The 22,341-nt window shown below is 44.2% G+C and overlaps 1 protein-coding gene across 2 annotated transcripts in view; it reads right to left on the bottom strand.

The window, feature by feature from the left end:
- The window catches only part of LOC147635273 (uncharacterized), a 48,889-nt gene extending 26,816 nt beyond the window's left edge, over positions 1 to 22,073 (bottom strand). For both annotated transcript variants that reach the window (XM_086802506.1, XM_086802507.1), the window contains exons 1-2: positions 21,341 to 22,073; positions 19,690 to 20,617 (exon numbers count right to left, since the gene is read on the bottom strand). In XM_086802506.1, coding sequence (XP_086658632.1) covers positions 19,690 to 20,617; positions 21,341 to 21,537 — 1,125 coding nt within the window. In that variant the 5' untranslated portion in view covers positions 21,538 to 22,073. The remainder of the gene's footprint in view (positions 1 to 19,689; positions 20,618 to 21,340) is intronic.
- Between the last annotated feature and the right edge of the window lie 268 nt (positions 22,074 to 22,341).

Below are 22,341 nucleotides of genomic sequence, written 5' to 3'. Positions count from 1 at the left end.
TGTTCTCTCCTCTTTGGGGAAATTTGATGTAAAAGGCCCTAGCCTTGACTTTTGTAATGATTGTATCTATGGAAAGCAAGTGAAGTTCTCTTATTCCTCTGGTGTCGCTCGCAAATTGCATGTTCTTGATTTAGTACATTCTAATGTCTGCACTATGCCTGTGAATTCACTTGGAGGTGCACGATACTTTGTGTCTTTCATTGATGATCATAGTAGAAAGACATGGGTGTATGTACTAAAGAGTAAAAGTGATGTGTTTGACTCATTTAAGAAATTTCATGCATTTGTAACCACACAAAAGGGACTCAAGTTAAAAGCTATCAAGACAGATAATGGGGGAGAGTATGTATCATGTGAGTTTAATAGATTTTGTGAGATGCATGGCATTAAGAGGGAATTGACACCCCCTTATAATCCATCATCTAATGGTGTGGCTAAAAGGTATAATCGCACAATCTGTGAGAGAGTGAGATGCATGTTGTCCACAGCTAATCTCCCTCAAGAGTTTTGGGGAGAGGCTCTTAAAATTGCAGTTCATGTGCACAATCGCTCTCCGAATCGTACGTTAGATAATGGCATCCCTGAAGAGGTTTGGTCTAGCAAACCGGCTTCATATAACCATTTACGAGTCTTTGGCTGCGATGCATATGTGCATGTACTTGTTGATCAAAGGACCAAACTTGACATGAAATCTATCTAGGGCTTCTTCATGGGATATGGAGATGAGGGAGAGATGGGTTACCAAGTTTGGATACCTCAGTACAGGAAGATAATACGCAGCCGAGATGTAGTTTTCAATGAGGTTAAATTGCTGAAAAATACTACACATGTAGATAATGACAAGAAGATGATCAGCCAGCCATAAAGCCACCTTTGGCTGAAAATTTCATTCCTTTTAATGCTGAAAATGAGCAGCAACCCATTGTGCAACAGCCAGAAGAGAATGGACAGCAAATAGGTGCACAAAATGGGATTATACAACATGACCAGCTTGCTGAAAATGAATTACAGCAGCGAGGTAATGCTGAAAATCAGCCGCCAGTTGATGGTGTGCAGATTTCGAATGATGTAGACCCTTTGCCGGTCAATGTGGATCATTGGGTGAGAAGGTCTACACGTGTTAGGAGGCAACCAGAGAGGTTTCAGCCATCTATGGATTGCATCTTGTTGATTGATGAGGGGGAGCCTCTTACATTCAAAGAGGCACAGTCCGGTGAAGACAAAGGTAATCCTCATGTTGGGGTTCCTTAACAAGTGTTCTAGTGCCCTAAAGCAGTTATTGGTGAGTGATAAGTATGAGGCATGCTTTGTGTAGAACTGCTTTAGGGAAGATGCATCGCATATCAGAGACCCTCTTTGGTGGGAGCAAGTGAGGTGAGACTCCCCCGTTCGGGATTGAGCACAATCTTGCCTTACACTTAAGCAATTAACACAATTAAACAAGCTAAAAATGGCACCACAAGATGAAGCTTAACAAAATTGAAAATTGAAATCACTTCGCACTAGGGCCGGAAAGGGCCGACCCCCCTTGTAATAGATTGTATTATCAAGATTCCTGTTACAAGCTTCACGGGCATTTCACATGCCAAACAGTCCATCGACATTCATGCAAGTGAAAAAAGCATTGCAAACATAGTTGTTGATGCGGTTGATTGGTTGATTTCACCGTTTCACTCCTCGATCCCTCATAGCTAATCAAATGCAACTATGCTCCATTGGCATCCATACACAAACATTGTGTGTTTCAAGACCGAGACATAGGACCACCCTAATGACTAGTATTCGGATCTTGAGTAAGTGAAAGAGAGCTTAAATGAGCTCTTACTGCAATTCTACTTCTTGAATTTGAGTACAACCATCGTATGGTTGATGTCCACGCTTCCAGGAGTCCATTTCCACTCCTGGCTGAAATTAGGGTTTTAAGCAAGTATTCGGACTCCAAAATTGGGACCTTTGGGTGCAAAAGATACCCAAAGCAAAGATCTATAGATGTACTATGATTGCCCCAAAATTAGGATTTCTGAAATTAGGGTTTCTGACAAAATTAGGGTTTTTGTAAATTAGAGTTTAAAAAATTTTGGGGATGATAGAATACTTAGGAGACTCCATATTCATGAATAGAAGAGGAATTTTACAAATTGGTGATCTCATTTACAGACTATATAAGTAGAAGACAAGATTTCTCAAGCTTTCATGGCTATGGGAATCATGAAAGAGAAGAAAATCAGCTTTCCCATGGACGTGTGTGTGCAAAAGTGAAAAGAGAAGCCCTGATATGGTTGGTTCCCACTTCTAGAAAGAGGAGAGAGAGAGAAGATAAGCTTCCCCAACACGTAGAGGATGAGTGGAGGGTGCCTATTGGGCCACCCGTCCAAACTCTCCCTCCTCTTGACATGTGGGAGGCCGCCCAAAGCTCATAACATGCTGAAAAGGACGTTTGAATATGTGCCGACCGAGAGTGGAAACTAGTCCAACCTCTTTATGAATTGTCCACCCGAACTTTAATGAAGTGTGGACGCCCAAACTCACTCATAACTTGGGCGGACACACTTATTAAAGTGTGGACCTGCAAAACAAAAAAATGAGCAACATAGAGTAAAGTAGTACACTTACCACCTGTCTACATCCCACAAGCGAGATCAGAAGACAGTTTCACTCCCACGGTTCACAAGAGAGCATCCCCAACTCATGAACTACACGCACAATTCATGCAAGCAACAAAACAATTCATGCAAAAACAAGTTTAAAACCTTACACGCATCGATGCAATGCAAGAATGCACCATGGAACATTCTCCCATTTCATTTAGCTAGTAACCCATGGTACCATATTCTGGATATGGGGCGCGGATCAATATCGCCAGCCTACATAACCAGTCTACTAGCTCTTGGTGTTGACAAGAAGTCCTCGACCATGCCAGTCCATCTTATGGAACTCGTCCATAAGCGTGAAGCACAGAGAATGCCCAAATAGTGACATAAGGCGCATCATAGCTTTGGGAACGCCAATCATCCACTTGTTGAGGATGACAGATTTAATTGAGCCATGCATTGGAAAGATTTACGAGGGGATGGACAAGATGGTAGAAAAGTTCGAGCACATTGAACCAGATGAACAGAAATACTATGCCAAGATAGATGGGATATATACCATTCACCAATGCACACAACAAGTTTTATGGTCGACCCCCAGTTTCAAACAGGCATTCAATATACAGATTCGGAGGTGACAAATGTTGGGTGTTGGACTCACACACTCACACACACAAACCTGCACATTAGGGTTAGGTGCAGGGTAGAGAAGCTCACACACAGAAATGAGAGAGAGAGAGAGAGAGAGAGAGAGAGAGAGAGCCAAAAGTGTGGTATCCACAAAATGCAAGTCAACCCTTGCATATGTGCCACATCCATATAATATAGAAGTACAAAATATTATATGTTAGAGTGTCCTTTCACACTTGATGTCCGAGGGGAAAAACCACATGGGAAAAAGTGCCCTTGGTTAAGCCCTGTTCACACATAGCACTACCATAAGTGAGCATATGTCACCAATTGGCCGACCATTTGGTCCATTCCTAGTTTTTGCGTCTCGTTCACTTGAGGCCAGGCCGGTGTCTCATGTGAAGAGGCCAGTATTTTGCTGACATGGACGGGAGCCAGACTGGTGCCACCCGTGTGTTAGCAGGATGGTGTCGTATGGATGGGAGCCAGATCAGTGCCACCCGTGTATGACCTGGACTGTGTTCGATCCATGGGACTGTCACGCCATGGAAGAGCCAGTATTCGTGCCGTGTTTTACCTATGGGACTGTCACACCATAGGGAAACTCGTGCCTGGAACTGTGTCTTACCTATGGGACTGTCACTCCATAGGAAGACCAGGTTTTTATGTTTTTATGTCGTGCCAGTTTTGTGCCGACAGATATTTTGTACATGTTCCATGAACGGGAGATATGTCCATGTTACTATTTGCACATGCACACATGATTTGCATGCTTGAAACTGTTTTCGCATGAAATGTATTTGTGTGTTTGCCTGCCTGACGTGTTACTTACTGAGCGGGGACGCCTGCCAGTGAGTCGTGAAGTTTGCCCTGTATTCTGACAAGTTTCAGTGCATGTGAACAGGTGGTAAGTATGTTGCACATGTAGCTTTTAATGTTTTAAATTCTAACCCTTTATTTATAAGGTTAGGTGTTCACATTTATTTAAAAGTGGGCACCCCCTTTGGGCACCCACTTTGGGGCCAAGGTGGGGAGCCCCACTTTTAAGTGAGTGTGGGGGTGGGCATGGTCACCTACCCCCACTAATCCCCCACATGCAAACGTGGGTATGACCAAAGTAAAACTTCACTTTAATTTATTAAAAAAAAGGACTCCTTCCATGAAGCGTAGGAGCATCATCGCTTCCCTCTTACGTAGAGAACTGGCGACCACCCTTCCTTGCGCATGTTTACCTCAGGCGACTGCTGGTTTGTATGCGTTTCTGCTCCCAGGCGAGTGCTGCTGGCTGAATCCCCTCTGCTGCGCCTGCCCCTCTACAGGCGGCTGAATACTCTTGCTGGTGGCTGCGTGGAAACGTGCAAGGGACTGCTCATACTGCTGCTGGCTGCGCCTACCACTCCTGCAGGCGGTTGTCATCTCCACAAACTCTCTACAGGCGGCTGACTCTGCACTACTGGCTGCAACCAAACTCTCTACAGGCGGCTGACTCTGTGCTGGCTGCAACCAAACTCTCTACAGGCGGCTGACTTTACTGCAAAGTGGGCTGCGCCTGACTCTCTACAGGCGGCTACTCTCCCAGGTGACAGTACTTGCAGGCTGCCCATCCTCTTCCGGCTGCGGGTTGCTCATCTTCTACCGGCTGCACCTCTCCGCATGTCCCTACAGACGGCTGGGGCTATGTGCTTGTGTTCCGGCCAGTGAGAACATTGCCCTCAGGCAACTCTGTTTGGGTTCCTCTACACTGCAGCCAAGCCTCTCCTCCTTTGCAAGTGGATGCTTCTTCTCTCACAGCAGGCGGCTGTACCCTTCGTGGTGGTGTTTGTCTTGATGGTACTACTTGAGGCAACTCTTTCTTCGACAAGGGTGGCTTCATAGTCTACACAAACACCACAAGTTTTGGTTTTCTATCAACCATTTACAAGTAAGTAATTTTCAGATTTAAGTAAAGTATTGTATGTTTAAATTTGATAAGGGATTCATCCCTCTACGGCCACACCCGTTCGGTGCCGGGTTGTCCAAGCTGTATTGGCGAACCTCGGTCCAAAGGTGCTGAGATCGGGAGAGCCAGGCGTTAGTACGAGAGCGCCTGTTTGTGCGTGGTCTCGGAACACCAGTGAGGCGCTCTCCGCGGAGTCCAGTGAAAGCACAGGACCGTAGAGATTGGACCACACTAGTGGTCGTTCTGCTTCGAGCTTCTACATCGAAATTCGAGCCTACTTGTTTGGTACTGTTTTCATATGTACATGGACATTATCTGGTTCTCAGAACCCATGGAGCATTGTATTTATTAAATACTCCCAATAAATATATCATATATTGAGGGGGGGGTCGGCCCGTTCCGGCCCCAGTGCTGGTGTCCATCTTTCCATTTCATTTCATTTAAATTTCAAGTTGTTTTAAGTTGTCCATTTCAAATTTGTGGTTTTAAAGTTGTGCTATTAAGCGTGTGGGTGTCCAACGGAGTCTTTCCCACTTGACGGGATCGGTTTCATTGGTATCAGAGCACGGTTGTTTCCCTCTTCCTAGTGGGGAAACGAACCTGTGTACTGGACATCCCGCTTTTAGCAAACTTTGAACACAATGGACAGCCAAGGCAACCCTTTGGAAGTACCAAATTCGAGGGGTCCATCTAGTGCTTCTCGTGGGTCTGATGCCCTGCGTGGTAGGCACAAGCCCCTTGAAAGGGTTCTTGATAGTGAATCCAAGGGTCAACTGTCTCCAGGAAAGACAGTTATGCTTGAACAAGAGCCTGAAGCTATGAGGGCTGAAATGGAACACATGAGAAAACTTTTGCAGGCTCAAGAGCAAGAGTTAAAGTTCTTGCATGAAGATCCACATCTGCAAAGTGCTATTGAAGCCAGGAAGGCTGATGCTATGGTTGATGTAACCTTTGAATCAATGGCTCGTGAAGTGGGCAAGAAACCAAGGGAGTTGGCACTTGCCTATCTCCTTCGCAAAGGTGATATTAAAGAGGGGGATGACGGAGAGCTGAAATTCAGAAATCCACCTCGTTTGAAGCATGGAGATCCTGCATCCCAGAGGCTGAAATCTTTTATGCAAAAGGAAGAGGTGACTGTCACCTCTCGACATGCATCCTCTCCCCAAGGCACTAAGCCTGACAGATATATGTATGCCAGTGCTCATGGAGGGCACGAAAGTCACATGCATGCAAGATATGTATCTCATGGTGACAAGTCTACTTCCAGAAAAATTTTGCCTTCTGAGTTGTCTCATGGAGAGACCACGCCATATGCAGGTAAGTCACATGCATCTGAGCTTCGAGTTCGTGGAGCACATGCCACCGTGCCCCATGAAGCTTCTATGACGGCCCATGGAGCCCATGCAGACAGGGCTACCCCGTTGGATAAGGGGAAAAGAAAAAGAGAGGACCATGAGCCTCATGCCAGGAAGCTCAAGGAGTTCAAAGCAGGTGATAAATCTGTCAAAATTTGATGTCTTTCATGGTGAACATGATGCTTCTAAGGTGTTAGCATTTGTGGCACAGTTCGACATTGCTTTTAGCGATGAGGATTTCACAGAAAAATCAAAGGTGCGCCATGCTAGCATGTTTTTGAAAGGGACTGCTGCCCATTGGTGGATCACTGAAAAGATCACCAAGGATCCCATCTCTACTTGGAAGGAATTCAAAGATAGATTTTATGCTCAGTTCTTGCCACCCAATGCGGAGCAAACTCTCACTCAAAAGTGGGACAGGCTGGAACAAAAAGATAATGAGAGTGTGCAACAGTATGTTAACAAATTCTGGAAAGTGTTGCTGGAAGTCACTCCCTTCATGCTAATCACAGAGGATGAAAGAAAGAGGAAGTTTCGTTTTGGATTGCAACCTGCATATAGATCAGGTATTGAATTGCACCCAAAACATACGTTGCAACAACTCACAGCTTCTGCTCTTGCAACGGAGCAATTGGTGCTCAAGATTAAGCAAGATCAAGGAGGTTCCAAGGCGAAGAACAAGGCTGTCCCAAATCAGCAAAAGGGTGGACAGCCACCTAAAAAGAACTTCCGGGAGCCCTACAAGGGTGGTAAAGCTGAAAATAACACATCTAAAGAACAGGGCCCAAGGAAGAACAAATTTGGATTAACCCCGGAGCAAAGAGAGCAATATGCTAAGGATGGAAAATGCTTTTCTTGTGGTAGCAAAGACCACATGTTTCGGCAATGCCCAAATCGCAAACCAAAGCACGAGGACAAGCACACCAAAGCAAATGTTCATGCAGTTCCTGATGTGCAAGGTAATACAGGTCATGATGCAAAAGAGCGAATGGTTTGCAAGGCTTGGGGGCAAATCAAGGATCAGCCCGCACTCTTTATGTTTGATGATTGTGCAACTGACAATTTCATCTCTATGCAAATGGCAGCTGCATTGGGTATTGAGGTTGAAAACATGGGACCTCAGATTGAAGCCGAAGCGGCATTTATTGGTAAAGAGGTGCAGGTTACCCCTTTGATTGGGAAGTTGCGTATCCATATACAGGGCTATCTTGATAATGAGCATTTTCTAGTTGCTCCACTGAATGGATGTGATGTATTGTTGGACAAGCCGTGGCACCATAGGCTTGAGCCCCGCAAAGACTATAAGTCTAATATGATTTCTTTTATGCATAAAGGCCGCATGCATTTTATTGATGCTGGCAAAGAAGGGGATTCCATCCCAGTTGTATCACACATCCAAATTAATAAAGCAATGAAAAAGAGTCTTTCAGCGTACTTGGTTTTTGTGCGTGATAGTCTTGTGCCAAATCAACAAAATGTGGATGCTATGTCTAATGATAGGCTGAATTTTCTTAATGCATTCAACGACTGTTTTGCTGACTCGTTGCCAGGTGAATTACCTCCCCAAAGGCCCGAAGATCACCGCATAAATCTTGTGCCAGGTAGTTCTCCACCTAACAAACCCGCATACCGAGTGAGTGCTGCACAACAAGAAGAAATTATGAAGCAGGTAAACGAGCTCTTAGAGAAAGGTTTGGTTCAGCCCAGTTCCTCACCTTACTGCTCTCCTGTGCTTCTTGTTCAAAAGAAGGACGGATCATTCCGTATGTGTGTAGACTATAGAGCTTTGAACAAGCTTACCATCAAGAACAAATTTCCAATTCCACGTATTGATGATATCTTGGATAAGCTTGATGGTTCCGCTTGCTTTAGCAGACTTGATTTGAAGAGTGGTTATCACCAGATACGCGTGGTGCCACAAGATGTCCATAAGACTGCATTCAGGACAGCCTTCGGATTATATGAATTCTTGGTAATGCCTTTTGGTCTCACCAATGCTCTTGCTACCTTTAATCGTATGATGGATAGGATATTCCTAACCCATCGCAAGTTTACAGGAGTCTTCTTTGATGACATCTTGGTTTTCTCCAAGAATGAGCAGGAACACAGAACTCATTTGGTCACAGTGTTCGAAGAGTTGCGGAAGCATAAACTTTTCGTCAATGCCAAGAAAAGTGAGTTTTTCCTTTCAGAGATTCATTATCTGGGACATATTGTATCCAAGGATGGAGTTACAATGGATCCTGCAAAGATAGAGACTATTCGGAATTGGCCCGAATTGCAAAACGTACATCAAGTACGTAGTTTTCTGGGATTATGTTCGTACTACAGGCGTTTCATAAGGCATTTTGCTATGATTGCCACTCCTCTACATGATCTCACGAAGAAGAAAACTGCTTTCAAATGGACTTCAAAGGAACAGGATGCTTTCTTGCAGCTCAAGCATGCGATCATATGTGGTCCAGTATTGATTGTTCTTGACTTGCACAAGTCATTCGTGGTTGAATGTGATGCTTGTGGTGATTGCATAGGAGCTGTCCTAAATCAAGAAGGGCATGCAGTTGCATACGAGAGCCTTCGTTTGCATGATGCTGAGCTTCATATGGATATCTATGAGAAAGAGCTCTTGGCTGTAATTCACGCCTTAAAGATTTGGAAACACTACCTTCTTGGGGCTGAATTTGTAGTCAAGACAGATCATCAAAGCTTGAGATACTTTCTATCTCAAACCAAGCTTTCAGAGAAGCAGATGAGAATGGCAAATTTTCTTTCCATGTTTCATTTTCAGATTGTGCATACTCCAGGAAAGAAAAATGTGGTGGCCGATGCACTATCTAGGAGGCCTTATGTTGCTGCAGTCTCAGTGGCCTCTCATGGAGATCTATCTGCTATGAGAGATTTGTATCATTTGGATGCTGATTTTTGCCATATATGGACTGATTTGATGGCTGGTCATTCACATGCCTCTTATGTTATCAACGAGGGTTATCTCATGAAGGATAATTGCCTATGTGTGGTGAAGGATTTGCGTCCAAAGGTTATGGACGAATGTCACGCTCCACCATATGCTGGTCATCGAGGTATTATGCCTACTACTCGCATGATTCAGAGGTATTTCTTTTGGCCAAGCATGCGTAAAGACATTGAGGCTTATGTGCGTGAATGTATCACTTGCCAAAAGGTGAAATTTGATAGGCAAAAGCCTCCAGGTTTGCTTCAGCCATTGCCTATTCCCTCGCAACCTTGGGAAAGTATCACGATGGATTTTATTATGGATTTGCCTAGATCCCAGCATGGGAATGATGCTATTTGGACTATTGTGGACAGGTTTAGTAAGCAAGCTCATTTCTTGCCCGTCAAGAAAACCATCAAAGCTGATCATATGGTAAAGCTTTTTCTTGCTAATATTTTCAAGCATCATGGTATGCCTAAATCCATTGTTGGGGATAGAGATCCCAGGACTACAAGCCTATTTTGGAGGGCTTTGTTTGATAATATGGGTACTAAGCTTGAGTTTTCATCAGCTTATCATCCCCAAACGGATGGCCAAAGTGAAGCTGCAAATTCAGCTGTGTTGGATTTATTGAAATGTTATGTGGCAGATCAAAAGACTGCATGGGAGAAGTATCTTCCACTTGTTGAGTTTGCCTACAACAATACAATCCATGCTTCCACAGGAAAGGCTCCGTTTGAGATTATCTATGGCAGAGTGGTCTTGCCACCCATCCTTCGAACAAAGGATGAGATTTTTGCAGCTGATGAATATGTTCGTGACTTGGATGTTGCCTTTGGTCAGGTGCGGACAGCCATTGCAAGATCTCAGGATAAGCATAAAATGGCTGCTGACAAGCATAGAAGGGACATGGAAGTCAAAGAAGGTGATTGGGTATTGCTGAAATTTGAGAAGGCTAGGCTTCGGAAGAGGCCAGGACGAGAAGGATCATATCCTAAGCTTTCTCCTCGCTATTATGGACCCTTCAAGGTGATTCAGAAGATCAATGAAGTGTCCTACAGGCTTGCTTTACCTAGTCATTGGAAGATTCACAATGCTTTTCATGTGAGTCTATTTCAGAAATATGTGGGGCCAGATCCTGATGAGCCTGTCACAGAAGATCCGCCAGAAATTGAAGAGCTTGAGGAGATCCTCCAGCCACAACAGATTGTTTTTCACAAGGAGAGAAAGCTACCTGCAGGAAAGCTTTCCAGGAGATACCTTGTGAAGTTTAAGAATTATTTGCCTATTGATGCCAAGTGGGTAAATGAGGATTATTTTGCAGATTCTCCGCAATTGTTGCAGGCATATCTTGAGGCTTTTAAGTTGAGGTCAACTCTTTAGAAGCCCGGGGGGATGTCACCAATTGGCCGACCATTTGGTCCATTCCTAGTTTTTGCGTCTCGTTCACTTGAGGCCAGGCCGGTGTCTCATGTGAAGAGGCCAGTATTTTGCTGACATGGACGGGAGCCAGACTGGTGCCACCCGTGTGTTAGCAGGATGGTGTCGTATGGATGGGAGCCAGATCAGTGCCACCCGTGTATGACCTGGACTGTGTTCGATCCATGGGACTGTCACGCCATGGAAGAGCCAGTATTCGTGCCGTGTTTTACCTATGGGACTGTCACACCATAGGGAAACTCGTGCCTGGAACTGTGTCTTACCTATGGGACTGTCACTCCATAGGAAGACCAGGTTTTTATGTTTTTATGTCGTGCCAGTTTTGTGCCGACAGATATTTTGTACATGTTCCATGAACGGGAGATATGTCCATGTTACTATTTGCACATGCACACATGATTTGCATGCTTGAAACTGTTTTCGCATGACATGTATTTGTGTGTTTGCCTACCTGACGTGTTACTTACTGAGCGGGGACGCCTGCGCCAGTGAGTCGTGAAGTTTGCCCTGTATTTTGACAAGTTTCAGTGCATGTGAACAGGTGGTAAGTATGTTGCACATGTAGCTTTTAATGTTTTAAATTCTAACCCTTTATTTATAAGGTTAGGTGTTCACATTTATTTAAAAGTGGGCACCCCCTTTGGCCACCCACTTTGGGGCCAAGGTGGGGAGCCCCACTTTTAAGTGAGTGTGGGGGTGGGCATGTTCACCTACCCCCACTAATCCCCCACATGCAAACGTGGGTATGACCAAAGTAAAACTTCACTTTAATTTATTAAAAAAAAGGACTCCTTCCATGAAGCGTAGGAGCATCATCGCTTCCCTCTTACGTAGAGAACTGGCGACCACCCTTTCTTGCCCATGTTTACCTCAGGCGACTGCTGGTTTGTATGCGTTTCTGCTCCCAGGCGAGTGCTGCTGGCTGAATCCCCTCTGCTGCGCCTGCCCCTCTACAGGCGGCTGAATACTCTTGCTGGTGGCTGCGTGCCACGTGGAAACGTGCAAGGGACTGCTCATACTGCTGCTGGCTGCGCCTACCACTCCTGCAGGCGGTTGTCATCTCCACAAACTCTCTACAGGCGGCTGACTCTGCACTACTGGCTGCAACCAAACTCTCTACAAGCGGCTGACTCTGTGCTGGCTGCAACCAAACTCTCTACAGGCGGCTGACTTTACTGCAAAGTGGGCTGCGCCTGACTCTCTACAGGTGGCTACTCTCCCAGGTGACAGTACTTGCAGGCTGCCCATCCTCTTCCGGCTGCGGGTTGCTCATCTTCTACCGGCTGCACCTCTCCAAGCTACGCATGTCCCTACAGACGGCTGGGGCTATGTGCTTGTGTTCCGGCCAGTGAGAACATTGCCCTCAGGCAACTCTGTTTGGGTTCCTCTACACTGCAGCCAAGCCTCTCCTCCTTTGTAAGTGGATGCTTCTTCTCTCACAGCAGGCGGCTGTACCCTTCGTGGTGGTGTTTGTCTTGATGGTACTACTTGAGGCAACTCTTTCTTCGACAAGGGTGGCTTCATAGTCTACACAAACACCACAAGTTTTGGTTTTCTATCAACCATTTACAAGTAAGTAATTTTCAGATTTAAGTAAAGTATTGTATGTTTAAATCTGATAAGGGATTCATCCCTCTACGGCCACACCCGTTCGGTGCCGGGTTGTCCAAGCTGTATTGGCGAACCTCGGTCCAAAGGTGCTGAGATCGGGAGAGCCAGGCGTTAGTACGAGAGCGCCTGTTTGTGCGTGGTCTCGGAACACCAGTGAGGCGCTCTCCGCGGAGTCCAGTGAAAGCACAGGACCGTAGAGATTGGACCACACTAGTGGTCGTTCTGCTTCGAGCTTCTACATCGAAATTCGAGCCTACTTGTTTGGTACTGTTTTCATATGTACATGGACATTATCTGGTTCTCAGAACCCATGGAGCATTGTATTTATTAAATACTCCCAATAAATATATCATATATTGAGGGGGGGGTCGGCCCGTTCCGGCCCCAGTGCTGGTGTCCATCTTTCCATTTCATTTCATTTAAATTTCAAGGAGTTTTAAGTTGTCCATTTCAAATTTGTGGTTTTAAAGTTGTGCTATTAAGCGTGTGGGTGTCCAACGGAGTCTTTCCCACTTGACGGGATCGGTTTCAGCATATGCCTACAAATCCCCCCTGTAGTGGAAGTGTGAACCTGTACAAGGTAGCAGATCACTCTCTGTATGAGAGTAAGCCCAAAGCTTTGCGGAAAGCTTCAAACTTTTCTCGAGGTAAAGCCTTTGTGAATAGATCTGCAACATTATCCTATGTAGGGCAATAAGATAAACTGATCTCCCCTGCATGTAGCCTCTCTCTGACATAGTGATAATGAATCTCTATGTGCTTGGTACGTGCATGAAATACTGGATTTCGTGCCACGGCCATAGCACTCTGGCTATCAGTGAGAATGGTGGTGGGTGTCTGCTGACACTCACGAAGATCAACCAATAGTCTCCTCAACCATACACAATCTACTGTAGCTGTAAAGACTGCCCGGTACTCAACCTCACAAGTAGATGTAGCAACAGTGGGTTGCTTTTTACTCAACCAAGATATGCATGAGCTGCCAAGAAAAAAACAATTCCCACTGGTGGATTGCCTGGTATCATAATCACCAGCCCAATCTGAATCACTGTATGCATAAAGCTGCAAGCTGCCCCCCCTGGGATAGAACAAACCAAGATCCAGGGTACCCTTAAGATAACGAAAAATGCGTTTGACTGCTTGCCAATGCTTTGTGCCTGGGCTGTGCATGAATTTGCTCAACAAAGACACCCCAAAAGATATGTCTGGCCTCGTGTTACACAAGTAAATGAGGCATCCCACTGCCTCGCTGTAAATGCCGGTCTCAAAAGGCTCTCCAATATCATGCATAGTAAGCCGTACACCTGGTTCTACCGGAGTAGAAATGGGCTTACATTCATCCATGTGAAACCTTTTTAGCAAACTTTTTATGTACTTAGTTTGCTGCATAACAATGCCATCATCTGTATGCATAAACTGTATGCCGAGATAGTAGTGTAAAGGCCCCAAATCTGACATATCAAATTCAACTTTCAAATCAGATTTGAAATCTGAAATTTGTGCTTTGCTAGTACCTGTAATGAGCATGTCATCTACATACAAGATGACTATGAGAATATCGGCATCGGTTTTCTTCACATACAATGTGCTTTCAGCTGGACTATTCTCATAACCTTGGCTGGTTAGATGAGCATGTATCTTATCATACCAAGCTCTTGGAGCTTGCTTTAACCCATACAATGCTTTGTGCAACCTGCATACTTTATGTTCCTCACCAGGAACTACAAAACCAATGGGCTGATTTACATATACTTCCTCCTGTAAATCCCCATTTAAGAATGCAATTTTGATATCCAATTGATGCACTTTCCATCCTTTATGGGCAGCCAATGCAATCACTGATCTTATTGTGGTCATTCTCGAAGTAGGAGCAAAAATCTCTTCATAATCTATTCCCTTTTTCTGGGAGTAGCCTTTAGCCACGAGTCTTACTTTGTACCTGTCAATAGTACCATCAGACTTTCTTTTGACTTTGTACACCCACTTTGTTCCAATTACATGCTTGTATTGCCTTTAGGCAATTCCACAAGATCCCATGTATTGTTCTTCATGATAGAAGAAATTTCAGCTTGCATAGCTTGCAACCAATGCTCATTCTCATGTGCTTCTTCATAAGAAGAAGGCTCTTCTAAATCAAAGAGACCACCCATTGCAAATGCAGACTCCCCACGATGTACATTCAAAGCATGGCTGGAACTAGCCCTTGTTCTACCTATGAGTGGAGCTGCAAGTTTGCTTTCTTGCAAAGTTTTCAGCAACCATCTTGGCACTGACTTGGCTGTGTCTATGGGTGTTTGCTCTTCCCTGACAAGATCTTCCACTTCTTCCATAGAAGGGGGCTGAATGGCTGGCTGGTCCACATGTTCTACATGTGGATTTTCTTGTGTAGGGCTAGCTGATCTGAATCCCCCCTAATTGCAATGGGTAAAAGGCCATCATACATGTCCTGTAAGCCTGTATCATTGCTTTTATACAAGCTGTACATGGGCTGTACTGAATTTTCAGCAAATACCACATCTCTACTCACAAAAATCCTTCGTGTAGTTGGATTATAAAGACGGTATCCTTTGCTCTCATTGCTGTAGCCCACAAAAATGCATTTAATTGCTTTGTCATCTAGCTTTGTTCGGAGTTGTTCTGGCACATGTGCATATGCCAAACACCCAAATGTACGCATATAATCCACTGTTGGCTTTCCGCTATACCAAGCCTCAAATGGTGTTATGGTTTTCAAAGCTTTTGTTGGACACCTGTTCAACACATGAGTTGCACACATTATAGCTTCCATCCAAAATTTGTGAGGCAACTTTTGTGCTTTCACCATGCATCTTGCCATCTCCATGAGAGATCTATTTTTCCTTTCAGCTACACCATTCTGCTGCGGTGTATAAGGCACAGTACATTGGTGTTTGATGCCCTTTTGAAGCATATAATCCTTGAATGCATTTGACATGTATTCTCCACCTCTATCTGAGCGGAGTGTTTGGACTTTACATGCACACATATTTTCAGCCATTGCTACAAAGTGTCGAAAGCATGTAAACACATCTGCTTTCGCTTTCAAAGGGTAAGCCCAAGCAAACCTGGAGTAGTCATCAATGAATGTGACAAAGTAAAGATGCCCCCCTATGGATGGTGTCCGCATTGGACCACATACATCACTATGTATGAGCTGTAATTTACTTTCAGCTCTAACAGCTCCATCTTTGGGGAATGGTTTCCGTTGCATCTTTCCCAAAATACACCCCTCACATACATGTCTTGGCAGAGACTCAAGAGGTGGCAGAGACTCAAGAGGTGGCATATGATGCTTCTGCAAAAGCATCAAACTTTGAAAATTTACATGCCCAAAACGAGCATGCCATAGCTCTACATCATGCATAGCAGGAGTGTGGGCAGCCACTGTATTTACATCATAAGTGCGCTTGTCATAGCTGTCCAGCTTATACAAGCCTTTGTATCGTGTTCCAGAAGTGACTATTTCATAACCCTTTGATGGGTCTTTTACCAAACACTTCCCATCTTCAAATTCAACCTTTAACCTTGGTCGTTTATGGCTGAGACGGAGAGCAGATTTTTCTTTATTCCTGGAACATACAATACATTTTTCATACATATATTGGCACCATTGGCTGCAATAAGTATGACATTACCAATTCCCTTTACTGGATATGTGGTATGATCTGCACATGATACAGTGCGGCCATTTGAAGCATAAACCAAGTGCTGAAATACATCTTTGCATGAAGTGATGTGGCTCGAAGCACCACTATCAAAATACCATGATGCATTCTGTCTGTCAGATGCAATGCAAGACATATCAGTGTCTGAAGCACTTGGTGTGTCACTAGTGCATGTGACCAAAAAAGTATACTCTTCCTGGATTACATTAGCTGATTGCTGTGCTTTGTCATCCGAAGAGTCTGCTACTGCATTGCCTGCTTCTTTCTTTTTCTCTTTTGCAATCCTTTTCCTACATTCACTGATGTAGTGTCCAGGCTTATGGCAGTAGTGACATTTGCCCTTCTTTTTGGGCTTGTTTGCATCCCCTTTGTCAGACTTTTCACCACTAGAAGAGGGCTGTCCATGACCAGCCTTGCTAGACTGTTGTCCCCCATGCCTAAAGCTCTTTGCTTTACCCTTATCCTTGGCTGTAAATGCCTTTTCTCCACCACGGTTGCTCGATATGTTTGCTCTTGTTTGCTCTTCCTGCAAGAGTAAACCCACGAGCTCTTCAAAAGTGTCGGGATCACCACCTCCTCTCATCGAGAGGTTGAGAGAGGTGTGAAAGCCCAAGTAGGAAGGCGGTAAAGAATGAAGAGTGTTGGTGACCATCTGTCTGTCTGGGATAACCTCATCAATGTTGAGCAATTGTTCCTGCAAATCTTTCACTTTGGTGAGATGATCTGCCATGGAATCACCCTCATCCATAGAAAGAAGATCCAATTGCCTCTTCAAGTAGGCAACTCTTGCCTCGTTGCGTACCTGATACATTGCTTCCAATGTGTCCCATGCAAGCTTCGATGTCTTGCATGAACGAATGTGCGGAATAATAGTCCTTTTCACTGAAAGGGCTATCAATGACATGGCCTGTTCATCTCTAGAGTCCCATCTCTTCTGGTCTTGTGTGGGAGCAGGATCTACATCAGGAGCTCTTTGAGCACCTCCCCTTTGAGGCGTGGCTGGCTGTATGGTAAGTGGGCGTGTGTCATCACCACACACGATGCCCCAAAGCCCTTTGGCTACCAGCAAATTACGGATCATAAAACTCCAGAGGGAGTAGTTAGATCCATCCAGCTTGTCCTCCTGGGTGAGCACACCAAATACATCTGTAGCATTCTGTGCCATGTCAACAAAGTATAACTGCAAGCAAACCAAGCACCAATGTGCACTGCCAGGCAACCAAATGTCCTGTGCAAATGTATGCCTGCAAACCAAAGCAAGTGTAAACCTGCACCAAATTGTCCAATTACACACAATGTGTATACATACGCGACAAATCGCAGCTGTAATGCCCAATTACATGCTCCAATCTGAAAATCCCCAATTTTTATGCACTCAAATCGCTTCAATGTGCATCTAATTGGCCAATTTTCACAAAAGCCCCAAATTTCTGCAAATGTAAGAGGTTCAATTTGCCAATTTTGACCTCAATTTTGAAAACCCCCAAATTTCTGCAAATGAGAGAGGTTCAATTTGCTGATTTTGACCTCAATTTCAAAAACCCCCAAATTGCAAGCAAAGCAACATGCCCAATTTTCAATTTGTCCTGAAATTGGTAAATTCCCCAAATTGGACCTGTAATTTTCTTGTGAATTTGACTTGCACAAAAGTGTCTGCTAAATCTGCATATGACCTGCACTGGAATGGCTGCAAAATATTGTATTTGTATTTGACCCTAAATGTGCACAGAGAAATACCTTCCTGCAAGGACAGCAGGCTTGGAGTAGACAGTCGAATAGAGGGAGCCAGCAGGCTAGCCAAGTCGTTGAAGCTGGAGAATGTTGGGTGTTGGACTCACACACTCACACACACAAACCTGCACATTAGGGTTAGGTGCAGGGTAGAGAAGCTCACACACAGAAATGAGAGAGAGAGAGAGAGAGAGAGAGAGAGAGAGCCAAAAGTGTGGTATCCACAAAATGCAAGTCAACCCTTGCATGTGTGCCACATCCATATAATATAGAAGAGTGTCCTTTCACACTTGATGTCCAAGGGGAAAAACCACATGGGAAAAGGTGCCCTTGGTTAAGCCCTGTTCACACATAGCACTACCATAAGTGAGCATATGCCTACAACAAATGGATGGAGCGCAGTTTTGGAGAGACTTGAGCCTAACATCGCAATGCAGAGAACTATCAAGGATCCGCTTGCAAATTACAGGGCTTGCAGGAGGAGATTTGGAAGAGCCAATGCTTTGACAAATTACTTCACCACTAATCCATGTGTTTGCTGGGAGGACGAGTTGCAATAGTTGGCCATCACGATTCTGAGCCAAGCGGTCAGTTCCTCTTGTTTGGAGCAACTATGGAGCTCATTTAACCATATCACTTCAAAGAAGCGAAAGTGGCTTGGCACTCAAAAGACCAATGATCTAATTTTTGTGAGCGCCAATTTGCGTCTTCTTGGGCATTATGAGAACCCCCAATCTTGGAAGCATTGGTCAAAGGAGGATGAGAAAGATTCACGGACAGAGAAGCATTCCATTTTACCGCCTGACCCGATTGCTAGTTCCAATGAAGCAAGGGATTGCTGCTCCAACGACTTCCTAGATTATGATGATCTCGGCTCAGATGATGTGCATCTCTCGCAAGTTTGAGTCTACTCATGGGTTCCAAACTTGGCTGATGTATTTGCATTGTACTTAGTATTCTAAATTTAACACGAAATTTACTTGATCTTGAGGTGTCCTTTTCTTGCTCTAAATGCATGCTCTTTCATGCAAATTTGAGAAAGCATGGCTGTTGAGTTTGTAATTACTAGTTTTGGTTCGGTAGTTTAATTAATCAAGTATATATGCCATTTCCTACCCGTTTCTGTTTCCCACCGGTTTCCATTCCCGTATCCGGGGGGTACCGTTTTCGTTCCCGCTTCCCATTTCTAGTGACTATGTCTCAAGATCATAAGCTCCAGGTCAGAAATAATCATAGCAAAAGATTCGACAATGCCATATGGTATGCTAAGATCTATAAGGAGACAATAGCTAGCCAATCTCAAAAGATTGTCTCCCATAAGCCTCAAACTACAAGTAACTCCAAACAAGTTTCTAGCATAAACCAAAGTTTAAGTTCAGGAAGGCTTTACATAACCAAACTCTTTCCAAGGGCATGTGCGTGCATGCGTGCGTGAGAGAGAGAGAGAGAGGGGGGGGTGGGGGGGGTGGGGGATGAATTAGTGAAATTGCAGGAAGCAGAAGTTTTATAGGGTATGAAACCCTAACAAAACAAAATCTTACCAGGCCACCTAGGCCAAAGAAAAAATTCCAAACTAGATTACAATTGAGCTACTTTTTTACAACCATAAAAACACAATGACTATTTCAAACCTTCCTTTCTGTAGAGCTCATGGACATGAACCTTAAATCTTGCTAAAAACCCATTTTAATGTTGAGTATAAAAGTTTATTAATCAATCCTTGCACCTTGGCAAATGTAGAGGGGGAAAAGCATACCAATAATTTTTCCAAGGTTTTGGATAAAGAGGTAAAGATCCACATGATGAAAATTGCATCAAGGATGGCCACTGGCAACACAAGCAAAAGCTTTTCTTTTCCTGCCAGATCATTGATTGCTCCAACATGCTCCACAATATCAAGCACCTCCGTTGCAATGAGGTAAGCAGCCCCAAGAACTAGCACTCTCGAGGTTAAACCACCAAGAGTGGGTCTCACCACACCATAGCCCATCGATACTATCAGAAGAAGGCATCGAGATACAGTCTTCCTTATTACTCCAAAGGAAACCGCCCACAATGTGATGCCAGCTGGCCTGTAGCCTGTCGAGTTGAAATTTGTATAATCAAAATACCAGAGCGCCATTTCACACATACCAAGAGCAATCACCAAACTGATATAATTCTGCAGTTGCAATATATCCCTCCAGAACCGGATGTATTGCAATAGCCAAATGAGACCAAGTATCAGATATGCAAGTGATAGGAGGCCGTAAAACTTCATCAGAGGTGCCAGTCGGCCTGGTAAATACCCGGTTGGGTTTTTCCAAACAGTTTTACCATTGATCAATGCTCCGTAAAGCTGAGGATCACAAAATATGAAGTACAAGTTATACATTCCAGTTTTTGTGATCTCAATAGGAGCAGAACTTGATGTCACTTCAGACATGTTTCCTTTGAAGTAGATAGGAATGGATTTGGGCCACCCTCCAACAGAACGCATGACAACTTCCCCAAGTTCACAACCCTCTGCTTCAACTAAATCTTGGCTACAGCAAAGCGCATACAAACTCATATCATTTCTACTGCCAATCTTGTCTCTGTCTCCTATTTCAAAAACAATGGCTTGAATCAGCTGGTTCCGAGCTTGCATAGCCGTGGATTTTCCAGCAGCTGCTTCAGATCGTCTAAAAGTTAAAGATTCGAACCTGATGATGCCAAAGTGATACAACAAAATGCTTAAAGAGTTGAATCGGAATCTATGTTAACAGAAAATAAAACTGGCACAAAACAAATGTTCATGCAATTTAAACCCAGATGTGAGAATGCTTGAGAATAAACTTTTGAGAAAGCCTTCGTTGAAGGTTAACTTAAGCACAACCGTGCACACACTCATGCTCCTTAATATGAGCATCATACATGAGGCATATTGTCATGTACAAGTGCATGAATAAAAACATGAAACATACAGTTGTACAATTTTCTACCAGAGCATGAGTGCACGTACATACATGAGGCACACAATTCTATGGTCATGTAGAAGTGCACAAGTGCAGGAGGCACGTAGTTAAAAGGTCATGTACAAGTGCATGATTGCACATAGAAACATGAGGCATGCAGTTATGTTGTCATGTACAAGTGCATGAGTGCATGTACATACACGCGGCACACCATGTACAAGTGCATGAGTGGACGTGGCACGCAGTTGCATGAGTACACGTACATACATGATCTTGTGCAAGTGCATGAGTGCACATGATACATGAGGCACGCTGGTCATGTACAATTGCACGGGTGCATGCAAGTGAACGAATGTGTGTGCGTATATATACATGATGCACACAATTATAAGGTCATATTTCTTCCTTTTTCACATGATCACATCACTGAAGTTTCTAAGTAAACAAAAGAAGGGGTAGGGGGGGAGGAACCTGATGTATGATGATCCATAACCTCCTGCTGTCTTGTTGAAGGAGTCATACATACCCTCACTACCTCCATTGAAAACAAAAGCATTGGACTGATTGGAGAAACGCCCATTCACATACTCATGGACAGAGCTTTCAACCAAGCCGATGTGAGAGGCCCATAAGCAAAGCAAAAACAGTCCAACAGTGAACCATTTCATGACTGGTTTGTGAGCATGAAAGACAGGGTTTAGGTCAAACAAAAAGCTCAGAAGAAACTAGGGTTTCAATCTCTGCAGAGTTGAAGCCAGGGCTTCAAGCAAAAGTCACACACAGCTGAAGCTAGGGTTTCTGTACAGAGCTGAAGGTAGGGTTTTTGTAATTGAAAAAGCAAAAGGCTAATGTTCTGAAAGAAAAGCAGGAAACTAGGGTTTCTCTGCTGGGAAAAAGAAAAAAACAACTGCCACTGAGAGGGTTATCTGCCTTCTAGTGGAAACAGCAGGGATGAATCTTGGCGCGCCTGAATTTTACCAGCTAACTTGATCCAGAGCTCTTGGAGCGCTCTCTCTGTGTGTGTGTGTGTGTGTGTGTCTCTCTCTCTCTCTCGCTCTCTCTCTCTCTCTCTGTTTCTTTCATGAGCTAATATCGCTCTCTCTTTCCCCCTTCCTAGTTGACGTAAGGCTATGGGTTTCCCTAGCAGCAAACTTGGACAGCATTTCTGCAATAATATACCTCGCCGGAAATGTTTTATACGGTTACAATCTATACGTACATTTGAAGAAGTTTTGTGCTTAGATTTTTACAAAAATAATCTAAGCACAAAACTTTACACAACCTTTTGATATGTCACAACCTTTTGATATGTATTAATTAAATGCCACTGAGGTGGCATTTAATTAATACTCAATAGTATTTAATTATACAACCTTAGAAGTCATTGTGTCTCCCATCACCTCCTCCTCCTGTAGGCCCCTTGCACCTCACCCTGAGAGAGACAGAGAGAGAGATGGGGAACGACTCTCACC

This window comes from Cibotium barometz, chromosome 9, assembly GCF_041138505.1.
Source record: "Cibotium barometz isolate CiBa-2024 chromosome 9, ASM4113850v1, whole genome shotgun sequence".
Lineage (NCBI taxonomy): Eukaryota > Viridiplantae > Streptophyta > Polypodiopsida > Cyatheales > Cibotiaceae > Cibotium > Cibotium barometz.
This window is presented reverse-complemented; position numbering and strand designations above follow the sequence as displayed.